This window comes from Pinus tabuliformis, chromosome 5_2, assembly GCF_031772625.1.
Source record: "Pinus tabuliformis cultivar Carrire ecotype Pingquan chromosome 5_2, CPIR1, whole genome shotgun sequence".
NCBI lineage: Eukaryota > Viridiplantae > Streptophyta > Pinopsida > Pinales > Pinaceae > Pinus > Pinus tabuliformis.
The window spans coordinates 335,859,244-335,872,754 of NC_142306.1; the positions used below are offsets into that span (position 1 = coordinate 335,859,244).

General features: G+C 37.1%; 1 protein-coding gene across 1 annotated transcript in view; it reads right to left on the bottom strand.

Moving 5' to 3' along the window:
- LOC149158852 (negative regulator of systemic acquired resistance SNI1-like) overlaps positions 1-13,511 on the bottom strand; it is a 269,207-nt gene that overhangs the window by 76,753 nt on the left and 178,943 nt on the right. Inside the window, 1 exon segment of the mRNA XM_089436334.1 lies at positions 9,188-9,334. Coding sequence (XP_089292460.1) covers positions 9,188-9,334 — 147 coding nt within the window.

Below are 13,511 nucleotides of genomic sequence, written 5' to 3' on the forward strand. Positions count from 1 at the left end.
AGCTGCCATCATTTTGCTTTTTCAAATAAACACAATGATCAGAGTGACATCTAGTATAACCTTGTTCAGACATAAACTTGTCAAATTTTAGATACCACTGCCTTGGAGCCTGTTTTAAGCCATACAAGCTCTTCTTCAACCTGCACACTAGTTTCTCCTTCCCTTTCACCTCATATCCTTGTGGCTGCTGCATATATATCTCTTCCTCCAAATCCCCATCGAGAAAGGGTGTCTTTACATCTAACTGCTCAAGATGCAAATCTTCAGCTGCTACAAGACTTAAAATGGTTTTGATTGAAGTCATTTTAACAACAGGAGAAAATATTTCATCAAAATCAACACCTTTCTTCTGTGCAAACCCCTTCACCACAAGTCTAGCTTTATACCTCTGTTTTCCTCCATCTTCTTCCTTCAGCCTGTAAACCCATTTATTCTTCAATGTAGTTTTTCCTACAGGCAACCTGACTAAATCCCAAGTCTGGTTATGCATTAAGGAGTCCATCTCTTCTTCCATGGCTACCTCCCACTTCTTCCTGCTTTCAACCTGCATTGCTTCTTCATAACATTCGGGTTCACCGGAATCAGTCAACAATAAATAATATAATGAAGGAGAGTATCGTTCAAGGGGTCTACTTATCCTGGTAGATCTTCTAACACCACTTTCAGGTGTTTGGGGTGCCTGTTGTTGTTGTGGTGGTTGTTGTTGTTGTGGTTGTTTATTATTATTATTTTCAGGCACCTTTCCTTTTTCAGTGATTTCATCAAGAACTGCATATTCCTTGTTTTCCTTTTCCTGTTTCTTTTCCTGCAACTGATTCTTATACAAGACCTTTTCATTGAATATTACATCTCTACTCCTAATGATTTTGTGATTTTCGTAATCATATAGGCAATAACCAAAATCATTAACACCATATCCAATAAAGGTACATTTCTTTGACTCTGCCTCAAGCTTTGTTCTATTTTCTTTATCAATATGGACAAAGGCCTCACAACCAAAAGGCTTTAAAAAAGAGTAGTTTACCTTTTTACCTGCCATGCTTCCTCTGGAACACCACCATCCAAGGAACTTGAAGGCCCTCTGTTTATTAGATAAACAACAGTATCTACAGCATCTGCCCAAAACTGTAAAGGCAATCCTGCATGCAATCTCGTGCACCTTGCACGCTCCATGATTGTTCTGTTCATCCTTTCTAACACACCATTTTCTTGTGGTGTTCTTGGAACTGTCTTCTCTCTGCGAATTCCATGCTCTGAACAGTACCTATCAAACTCTTTGCTGCAATATTCACCTCCATTGTCTGATCTAAGACACTTCAATTTCTTTCCTGTCTCAATCTCAACCAAAGCTTTCCATTTCTTGAAAGTATCAAATACATCAGATTTATTCTTAATACAATAAATCCAAGTTTTTCTAGTTGCATCATCAATAAAAATGACATAATAACGAGAGCCACCGAGAGATGATACCTGAGCAGGTCCCCATACATCTGTATGCACAAGCTCTAATTTTTCATTCTTCTTTTCTTTCCCAACTCTGAGAAATCTGACTCTCTTCTGTTTTCCATAAATGCAATTCTCACAGAAGTCCAAATCAACATTCTTCAAACCCGGCAACGAATTCCTTGAGTGAAGAATCTTCATCCCCTTTTCACTCATGTGTCCGAGCCTATGATGCCATAATGCTGCATCTGCTCCTTTGGAAGTTAAAGCATTAACAGAGTTAGAAATACCATTGCATAAATACAATGTACCAACCTTTTCGCCTTTTGCTATTACCAAGGCTCCTTTGGTGACCTTCCAAGCTTTATCTGTGAAAGTTGTCACACAACCTTCACCACCTAACTGCCCTGTTGAAATCAGATTTTTCTTTAGATCTGGAACATGCCTTACCTCCTTTAATAGCCATTGGTCTCCATTCTGCTGTTTTACAAGAAACCTTACCCATTCCAATGATTTTACAGGGTTTATCATCACCCAGACGAACTTGTCCAAAATCTCCTTGAACATAGTCATGAAAGTATTTCTTATCAAGTGTGGCATGGAAAGAAGCCCCTGAATCTACCACCCAGGAATCAGTAATATTTTCGAAAGAAAGAATCAAAGCATCTTGTAACACCTCACCTGTCACATTTGCTTCATGATTGTTTTCTCGCTGTGCATCTCCTTCTTTTCCCTTCCGAGATCTACAGTCTTTCTTTAGGTGTCCTTTCTTTCCACATTTCCACACACTATCCCCGATCTGGACTTGGATCTGCCTTTCCTTGATTTACTACGATATCCTGAGCTCTTTCCTCTTTCCATTTTTCTTCCTCTAGACTCTGCACTCAAAGCATTTCCCGATGTCTCACCGGAGCTTTTCCGTTGCATTTCCTCGCTAAGGATAGCACCGACAACATCAACAAACTTTAAGGTACTAGATCCAGAAACGGAGTTACTAATGGCCATTACCAAACCATTCCAACTTTCTGGTAATGAGCACAAGAATAACAGAGCTCTAACTTCATCATCAAAGTTTACCCCTACAGAACTTAACTGACTTGTAACTGTATTAAAATCATTTAAATGGTTTGCAACAGATCCACCTTCCGACATATTCATATTAAATAACCGTTTCATAAGAAATACCTTGTTTGAGGCCGAGGGTTTTTCATATAGTTTCGACAACATCTGCATCAAACCCTCTGTCGTGGTTTCCTTCGAAATGTTGAAGGCGACTGACGCAGCAAGGCACAACCGTATTGTTCCGAGTGCCTTTCTATCGAGAAGGTTCCATTCTTCGTCTTTCATACCCGTCGGCATCTTTGTTTTTCCGCCCAATGGTAGGTATAGATCTTTCTGATACAGATAATCTTCCATCTGCATCTTCCACAGCGAGAAATTTTGGCCGTTAAATTTCTCAACCCTAAACTTACCATCTTCCGCCATTGCTCCCACTCGAACCAAGAACCCTTCTTTCCTGCGAGTTTATCAGCCAAATAGACCTTCGGCTCTAATACCAGTTGTTAGAAAATTATATATTACGGAGCAATGGAACACATAAAATATTGCAGAAATATAAACACAGAAAACGCACAAAACACGAGAGACACAGATATACGTGGTTCACCCAGTTTGGGCTACGTCCACCCCGAACAGCCAGTCTTTCCTTTCTATTATCCAGCAAAATGAAGAGACACAACCTACAGCAAATCCGCTGTAATATCCTCTGTTTTCTCTCACAGTCTCACCTCTCTGTTTCTCGCTCACAGAATACACATCTATTTCACAGCCTCAAATACAATACCCTCATACAAAGAGAGGAGTTGCCTTCTAGGGCAAAAAACCCTAAACTAAACATAAGTTCTACCGTCAGATCATCCGCCTAATGAACGGCCCAGATTGACTAGAAATTACTATACTTTTACAAGGCAATTTTACATTTGTTTTTAGCTTCGGGGGCGCTGCCCCCGAGCCCCCGCCGAGGGACCGCTGGCCCCTGGACCCCCCAGCCGGGGGGGATCGGCCCCCCCACACCCCCTCGCGTGGAGGGGTGTACAAGACTTCCTGGGGTATACATCCGGCTGAAACAAAGACCTTTGAACAATCATGCTCCACACACAACACCTGAGTCTTTTGTTGTAAGATATGAAGATTCACTAAGAAAAATGATGGGATGCATCAAGACATCATAAAAGCATTGAAAGAAAGAGCTTGTAACATCATCATAAAGAAGCATGAAAGATGGTTGAAATTGAAGTTCAGGGAGTCACCCATGGAAGGATATAACTCTTGGAAACCTCACTAGTAACATAGGTGGTACTTATGGAAAAGAAAGAAAAGGTCATCTAGTACAAGGATCATCATACATCTATTAAAAGGAAACATCTGTTGGATGGGGATACTCTAGATTCTCTGATGGAATCTCCATGGAAAGGTTCACCAATCAAGAGGGGAAGCAAGTGTTTCATCAAGAATTCCAAACTTATAGAATTCATGGGATGATGGTATGATGACATAAGAGGTGAAGCAGATCAAGGAATTGAAGCTCTTTTCAATCAAGGAAGTTGTTGAAGGAAGTCTAGATGACATAAAGGAAAATGAGGTATGTATGCTTGTATTCGATATTGTAACGTCATGTCATATGGTTGCAGGTAACATGGATCAATGTTGTATCTTAAGAGCATAATCAAAAGAAAGGATCTTCTCCTTCAAAGGGATGCAGGAATGCATGGGTCACACATTCACTAGATGAAATCAAAATAATATGTCCTCATATGTAATATGAGGTGGTTGACAACAATTGAAGGAATTCTGATTGGAAATTCCTGGGAATGAAATGTGTGAAGAAATGAAGGAAGAGATCATGGGATATGCAACCATGGAAAAGGGAAATCAACATCCAAAGACCAAGAGACCCAACTAAGATGTCTCCATAAAAGATATGTATACAAGTCTGAAAAAGAAAGATACCCTTGACAATATATATCTTTGGCAGATGTGTCGATATGTAAGCAGGATGCTAATGCAAACTAGAAGATGTCATGATGAAAGACCATCACAAAGGCAATTTTGATTTAAGTGTTCATTTCTTATTTTTGAACAAATATCTGGATGGACTTATGCAAGGCTGCCTAGGGAAGATCTATGGATATATTCCACCACCGATGTCCATGTAGTAGGATGAAAGATCCTTAAGGAAACATGGCATGAAGAAGGCAGCATGGCATGAAGGAAGGCCAGATATGAACTAATGGATCTCTCTAATGATGACATGATTGATTCATGGATGAAAGTGATGGATGGTTTGTGCCCTAGAAAGAGTCCCAAACATGAAGACTCCTTAATAACGAAAAGAAGTTCATGGCATCGTGAGGAGGAGTTCTTCTAGCAACTAGTTGTCCCATCATCTCCACCTGAGAAGTTGTTGTAGGTCCCTAATTAAGCAGGAGCCTAGAAACAAGTTTCTTACTTGGAAGAAACTTGGAAGCAAAATTCCTAGGCCAAGAGGGAGATTAGGTACATTCCTTCCGTAAGAATGAGTACATTCCTTTATTGGAATAGGTATGTCCTCCCTAATTAAAAGGGAGAGATAGACACATCATTCTTGTCTTCACTTGGGAAGACAAAATGGAGGATTGGGTAAACATCTGGCCTCTGATACCCTTTGAGGATGAGTTAGGGCATCCAAGATAAGAGTAGTCGTAGAGGACCAATATTCTTTGAGGACTGGGAATCCAATATAAGAATAGTCCTGGTGGAACAGACCCTAAGAACCCGGGTGGGGTATGTTCCGAGAGAGACAATGATGATGTCTATACATCATTGGTCTCACCAGCATCGGGCTCAGATCTTATGGAGAGATAGAGTTGTTAGTCAAGGCCTTGCTATGTGACAATGTTGGTTGATATGATGCTATACAGATCGGTTACCAATCCGACTCTTCTTATGAGTATTCTTCAGATTGAGAACGACCAAGTACCATTATTAATACCTCCCTAGTTAAGAGGGAGTGTTGAAAAGTGTAACTACGTTCGGTGATCATAATGACGTGTGTAAATTGTGATTTTATGTAACTGATGAAAAAGAACAAAAAAAAAATATTTTTGTAGTACTTGAATCATGGGTTTCATGATCAAGGAATTTTATTTTAGTTAAGGTTTCCATTGTGAACCTTTAGGTTTTGTCATCAAGTCATAAAAATCTATAGAGTAAATGTCAAAGATGTAAGACCCATGTGGGCATGTTACACATTGTAAAAGGAAATTTATTCGTGTCATAAACCCTCCAAGACCTTGTCACAAAATCACCTTGAAGTCAGCCCTAAGATGTTTCCAAAAAGGCATGTTGGCCTAGGCACATGATCAAGTCGACTTATTTTGGATGCACTGACTACTATAAATAGGCAGCTCGGCGTTCATTTGGAGACACACAATTTCGGTCAATCTGAAGTAGCAAGAAGTGCGAGTAAGAAGAAGGAAGACAACCATATAACCAGCATTAAGAAGGAAAGATCAAAGCATTTGGCACTGTCTTTGGGCTAGTAACCTCACACGTGTGGCTGAAAAGCTAGGGTTTCTGCAGTGGTGTCATAACAGTCCAAGAGAAGGTTATCTAAAGGTCTCCAAATCAGCTCTATAGCTATCCGAGTTCATCTAGAGAAGTCTCCAAATATAGCGAAGAAGGGAAACACCTCCAAACTTGTTCCTACTCCTCACATGTGTGAAATTGTAGTATTACGAACTACAAATCTGTGGAAAAGAGGTCGAAGTTTCAAGGTAGCCAAGAAGTACAGTAAAGGAAGATGTTTTGCGTTGACTTGTGCAAGAAGGAGAAGCAGCAAAGAAGGATTTTGTGACTTGGTCTTGGAGAGGTCATTTTGTCAAGGGTCTAGGTCATGGTCTTGGTGTTCGTCAATTGAAGTTTCTATAAGAAGAAGAATTCATTTGGGTTTTCCTCTCAAGTGGCAGAGGTTTTGGCCCTGGCTGATAGCCTATATTCTGTCTCTTGTCTCTTTATGGTTTATGCTTTGGTAGTTGTTTGATGAAGAATAACACTATAATAACATAAGTAAAAGAAGATCCTAATCTAAGAAGTAAAAAGCTAAGTAACCAGGATTCGGATACGGATACGGATACGGATCCGGATCCGGATCCGGATTCGCTAGTTTTTTGAAAATCCAGGATCCGGATACGGCAAGTACAAAAAATATAATAATATTAAAAATATAATAAAATTAATAATAGACACAAAATCATCCATTTATATATATATATATATATATTAAAGCTAAATCATTGTCATTCATTTTGTGCTTTTACCATATATTCAAGTTCATCTTTAATTATCTCTTCAAATTAACAAATTGTTGTTTTTTAAGTTTGCATTCATAAAACACCATCATTAGTTTATGCCCACACACCTATATTTTAAGATTATTAAGACAAAATTAAATTTAAAATTATATCTATATATCAATATGTATATTTAAATTTGTATAAATTTTATATATCATTTTAAATTTTAAATTAATTAATAAAAATTAGAAAAAAAAAATATTTTAAAATAAAAAATATATGCTCAAATTCCAATCTATAAGTCAAAACTAAATTATAAATAAAAACTAAATTATAAATAAAAAGCAATATAATTTAAAAAATACATACCTATATTTTAAGTTTATTAAGACAAAACTAAACTTAAATGTAACTGCAGACGTCTATAGTTACATTATCGCAGACGTCTATAGTGGGTTCCGAATCTCAATACACCATTACATTAGGTAATAAGTCTATAGTTACATTATCGCAGACGTCTTAATGTAACTTAAATGCGTGATATACCATTGATCTCGTAGCGTAAAGGGAATGACCACTAATCTCGCAGACGTCTACAGTTACATTATCGCAGCACTATAAACGATAAACTTAAAACTAGACGTCTGCAGTTACATTAAGACCAACACTATAATGTAATAGTGTATTGAGATTAAATTTTAAATTAATTAATAAAAATTAGCAAAAAAATTATATGTTAAAATCTCAATCTATAAGTCAAAATATAGCTCGTAATAGCTCGTAAAAGCTCGGGTCATGGGTCATAACACCGCAACTAGGGCAACTTTAAACCCTGCCGGCGTGCTCGAAACTCTGCACGTTTATTAATCCGCCACGTGCCGGTTCTTGGGCGTATTTACGTGGATCCGGATCCGAATCCGGATCAGATCCGTGGATCCGTGGATCCTGTACCCCAGAGGGCCGGATCCGGTAACTTAGGTAAAAAGCATTCACAAGCAGTTATCAATAGAAGAGAAACCACTTAATCTCGATGCCCTAGAATTCTCAACACAGCATACCGCAAAAAGGTTGCACCAAATTAGGCCTAGAAGGTCATACAAACAATATGCTAATTGTATAGAAATAGGGCGACAAATACAATACACTTACCTCGCTAGAAAAGTCCCCTTCATCACTGAGAGAGGTTGCACATGATTAGGTCATTAGTCTGCACATATAACCATAGAGACGAACTGCATATGAACTGAGATTAGGCCACAAACATTAGGTGAAATAGGCCGCAGAGAATGCTAAGATTAGGGAGCAAAGGATGCCAAGATTTTGGCCGCAGAAGATGCCAAGATTGGCCACAGAAGATGCCAAGATATGCCGCAGAAGTGTCATTGTTTAGGCCACAAAGATATCACAATTAGGGGCACAAATATCATCAAAATAGGTTGTATAAACCACAAAAGAAGAGGCCGCAAATATGACTGAGATGGCCACATTAGATCCACAAAGATAGGACACTGAAGTGGGTTGCATACCACAGCATATAGGCCACAGAGATTGCCTCAGATAGGCCGCATTAGATGATTCCTAATAGGCCGCAGAAGATGCCATACATAGGTCGAGTTGCTTGTGTCAAAAGGAGAATGATAGACACCAATTTATAGTTGTTTCATCATACGAAGGGACACAACCTTTAGGACAGGACAACTTGTAGATTATGAGGCCGACTTGTTTTTATAGGGAAAACTTAAATTCCAAAAATATTTACATATATTTTCCAAATGCTTTGATGATTTCTTGTCCAATTAATTTTGTCAAATCAAATTAAAATAAGAGTGCCAAACTAATCAACAATAATAATTCTTTTATCCAATTTGAATTTTCCTTTTGGGGCAAGATGGTTTCTCCTTGGAGTAATTGGGTTCCTAATGAGGAAATTCATCACATAGCTGCCCCAAATTTCAACAACACTGGAGGGGAAACTGAGAGAATGCTCCAAGGAAGAGAACTGAAAGTAGATTGATCCAAAAAAAAAACCGTATGCATACTCAAATACAAGAATGAAAGCATGTCAACATTGTGCATGTAGATATGTGTGTGCACTCATGTAGGAGCACATGCCTATGCAAACATATATGTATGTGTATGAACAAATATTTATATACCAGTGTCGGCATTTTCAAGCACGCCCACGCGCGCACACACACAATATACACAGGCACACAAGCATTGCCAGAACTCCAAACATACAAACCAAATACTTAAAAATTGTTATACTTGAAACAGTACCGATTTTTGGACCCATATTCCCTAGTACTGTGAGTTTTATTCTCTCTACCTGCAATAGTATTATTCTAATGCAATGGAAAGTAATCAATCTAAATGTAACTTAACGAAAGGGAAACCAAAAGCAAACAAACCTGAAACCCATGCACCAAAAGCAACTGAAGTAAATCTGCACCTATTCTTTTGACAATGTTCCTTGCATTTGTTACATCTGAAAAGAAATTGAAGATATCTTGTATGGCAGTTGCTTCAATATCACTTCCCACATTCTTAGTGATATACTGCAGTACAAAAATGATATTGTCAACCTAAATACAATAGGAAATTACATTCTATCACAACTTATGTAACAGTTATGGTCATAGACAAGTACACAATGTCTTGCAATATAAGGGAAAGGGGGGAAATTGCAGAGTAGCCAAACAAAAGGGGAGAGGGGGTGAGAGAGAGAGAGAGAGAAGTCACAACATATGCATGTTCTATGCATTACAGTAACAAACACACACCTATACAATAAGTTACATGGGACAATATCTCCATAAATTAATGCATCCATTTATCCGAGATCTTAGAGACAAAAATCTGAGTCTTCACAACATTATCCGTGTGCAGCCACATAGCATAAGCCCTATGAGCTTTTAAAGTGCCCGAAAGGCACAAAATCAATCCGGTGATCTATATACAAGTACTATATCATATCAAGTACTTCATAGGGGCTCATATACATTTACTGCTATAATGTATCAAGTAATATATACATGTAGACATCTACCATTTCAATGTTAGAATGAAGCAGACAGAGTTCCTCTTTTTTGAACAAATTTTCTTTTATTGCTAATAATAACACATAATGACAATAAATCCAGCTTATCAAGCACAGGCATTCTGTTGAAAAGTGTAACTAGGTTCAGTCTTCATAATGACATGTAATTGTGATTTTTGTAAATGATGAAAAGAAGAAAATAAAATAATTTTTGTGATGCTTGCTTCATGGGTTTCATGAGCAAGAGATTTTGTTTAGATGGCTCCCATTGAGAGCCTTCAGATTTATCATTAAAGTCAAAGAGTCAATGTCATGTATGAAGAGCCCTTTTTGGGCATGTGTCAAATATATACGAGTCTATATAGCCCTTCAACGACAAGCACAAAGTCCTCTCTTCATGCTGGCTTCAAGATAAAGTAACAAACTCATGTCGGATTCTCATTACGGAGACACACCTATTCATATATTTATGTCGGCTTAATATGACGGACAGACCACTATAAATAGGCACCTCAGCCTATTCCCCAAACACAGAATTTTGGACATCTTTCTCTGAGTATTTCAGATGACTGTGATAGAAGACAAGTTCGGATTACCTCTGATTCAGATAACCATTTCGGTGAAGGCTACAGTTCCGTAAAGTCCACAGTTCAGTGAGAGGAAATGGAACTCGGATCCCTCTGAGATTCAGATCCAGTGACAGCGAAGAAGTGACAAGTTCAGATGTCAAGTTATGAGAGGAATTCGGATAGATAAGGAAGGGACAGCGAGAAAGAGATGAAAGGGCTGATCTCAGTCAACAGAAGTTCGGATCTCTTTCTGAGTTTCAGATGGATACAGTGCAGTGACTAGAAGGGAAACAAGTGACAAGAGTTTCTTATGTTCGGTGCTGCACAAGAGGAAGGTCACAAGTGTGTGACAAGGTCTAGTTCTTGTTACAAGGAACAAGGTCTCGGTGGTATCTCAAAAGGGAAGCAGGATTCAGTATTACTGCTGAAGCAGAAGTTTCACAACCTTGACAAGCACAGTGATCACAGTTGGGTGTCATCACATATGGTGCGAAATCTGAAGTAGAAGGAACCGAGAAAGAGTAAATGAAAACATGGAAGAGGACTTGTCTTGGTCTTGGAAAGGCTACTAGGTCAAGGGTCTTGGTCTTGGTATTCGTCAATTGGAATCTCTATAAGAAGAATTTGTGCAGGTTTTCCTCTCAAAGAGTGAGAGGTTTTGGCCCTCGCTGATAGCCTACATTCTGTGTCTCTTGTCTATTTATGTTCATGCATTGGTAACTGTTTGATGAAGAAGAACACTAATAACTTAAGCAATTAGTAAATCCTAATCTAAAGAAGAAAAAGTCTGTCACAAACAGTTACTAATTGAGAGAAATCACCTAAAGCTAATGCCCTAGATTTCTCAACGTGGTATCAAAGCTAAGGTGACAGTTAAGGAAGGGAATCTAATCAAAGAGACACTCAAGGATCAAATTTCAAGGAAGGCATCAAAGCAAGTTAAAGGATATCAAAGTGAAATCAAGATCTACATTGAAGAAGAAAGTCTACTTCAAAAGCAAGTCATGGGATCATCAATCAAATCAAGGCAACTATTTACACCAGAAAAAGTGTTGGATCCTCTAGTCACCGTTAAAAGACCACAAAGACCCTTACCAAGTCAAAGAAATCTACAATGCAAGGTAGCCCAAAGTATAGACATCCAAGAGAAGGATTTCAAGGACAAAGATCACATCATCTTGGAGAAAGTTGAAACCCTAGAAGCATTTCTGATCTGCACTCATTCACTACCAAAGAAGTCGAAGTATCTTGAAAGCGAGAAGGCATTATCATCATATTCAAAAGCTACAAGGCAATCTCCCTATCATTGCAGCAAGGATCCCCTCCTTATCCTTGAAGAAGATCATCCAAGGAAGCATCAAAACATCCTCATCAATCACCATCAACAAAAGAACCTAGATCTAAAGGCATTGACATCATAAAAGGAGCAATCTCCTTTATTGAAGAAGGGCTTTTCATTTGGAAGAAGATCATCCAAAAGGGGCACTGATACATCTTCTTCAACCACAAACAAAGTGGTCAAGTTGAAGATTTCATCTTCACTTGTCAAGTAAGTATCTTTCATTCTATAATCAAATTTGGTAAAATGACTTTGTTTTGCAAGGAGATCTATAAGTTGGTTGGGTCATCGAAATTCCTTGCATGGAAAAGGAGGATAGACATAGTACTTGAAGAAAGTGAATTCATTGAACATATCAATGAAAAGGTCTCCTCTAAATACATGGAAATGCATTCTTATGAATGGTCCCCTCATATAGCAGTATTGGAGACATCAAAGAGATATATATGAAAAGCTGGTAGAACTATTCTCTGAAGATGTGATAAAGAAGGTCACATCACTTAGATATGATCTACACAAATTGAAGGTATCAAAGGATAAAGGCTATGTTACCGGATCCGTCAAGCTTAATGGTGGGATCCACAGATCCTCGGATCGGAGACGGATTCGGATCCAGATCCGCAGAGATACGCCCAGCTTCTCTCTGAGGCTAAAAAAATCGTAAACTTCAACGCATAAATCTGTAATAAACTAGCAAACGCCAGCACAAAATTCCAAAATGGGAAATTCAACTGTTCAGTCGCAAGTGAATGAAAGAATCAGCGTCCGGCGTCACTGAATTAATTAATTGACGTCGGCCAAAATAATCTATGGAGTTGGCCCGGACAGTTTATTATTTTTATTTTAGTTGACGACATTATAAGCGTTAATACAAGACAGTGAATGAAAGAATCAGCCTCCCCGAAAACAATGAATCAGCGTATTATAATCTATAGCCATTTTTATTCAGATATTTTGAAGTTTAAAAAGTAAGCTTTTATTTAGGTATTTTAAAGTTTAGAAAGTGAGTTTTATTTATATATTTAGATATTTTACATTTAAAAAGTAAGTTTCAGCGTCCTGGAAAACAATGAATCAGCCTATTATAATCTATACCCATTTTTATTCAGATATTTTGAAGTTTAAAAAGTAAGCTTTTATTTAGATATTTTAAAGTTTAGAAAGTGAGTTTTATTTATATATTTAAATAATTTAACTTTCAAAAGTAAGTTTTTAATTAGATATTTTAAAGTTTAAAAAGTAAGCTTTTATTTATATATTTATTTTTCCTTTAAAAAGTAAGTTTTATTTTAATTAATTTTAAAGTTTTTTTTTCAAGTTTAAAAGGTAAGTTTTCTAAAATAACTTTAATAATTTGTATTACAACTAATAATTAATGCTTAAATACATTATTCAGATATATTGAAGTTATATATTTAAAAACTCATATATGTTTTTTATTTTTATATAAATTTACTTAATATTTATAAATGATATATTAAGTCATGAATTGTTTATATAATAATTATTTATTGTATGTAAAAATTATATATTAAAAAATTAGCATATGTATTTACTTTTATATTTATATAAATTTAGTTTTTATTTTTATATTTATATAAATTTTAATTTTAAAAATTATAAAATATTTACATTTGTGTGTACTTGCCGTATCCTTGCCATTTCCGGATCCTGGTTTTTCAAAAAATTGGCGAATCCGTATCCAAATCTTGGTAACTTAGGATAAAGGGTTATCTTCATAAGATCTCAATTGCAATATCTGGAAGAAATAATCCTCATTGTTCTAA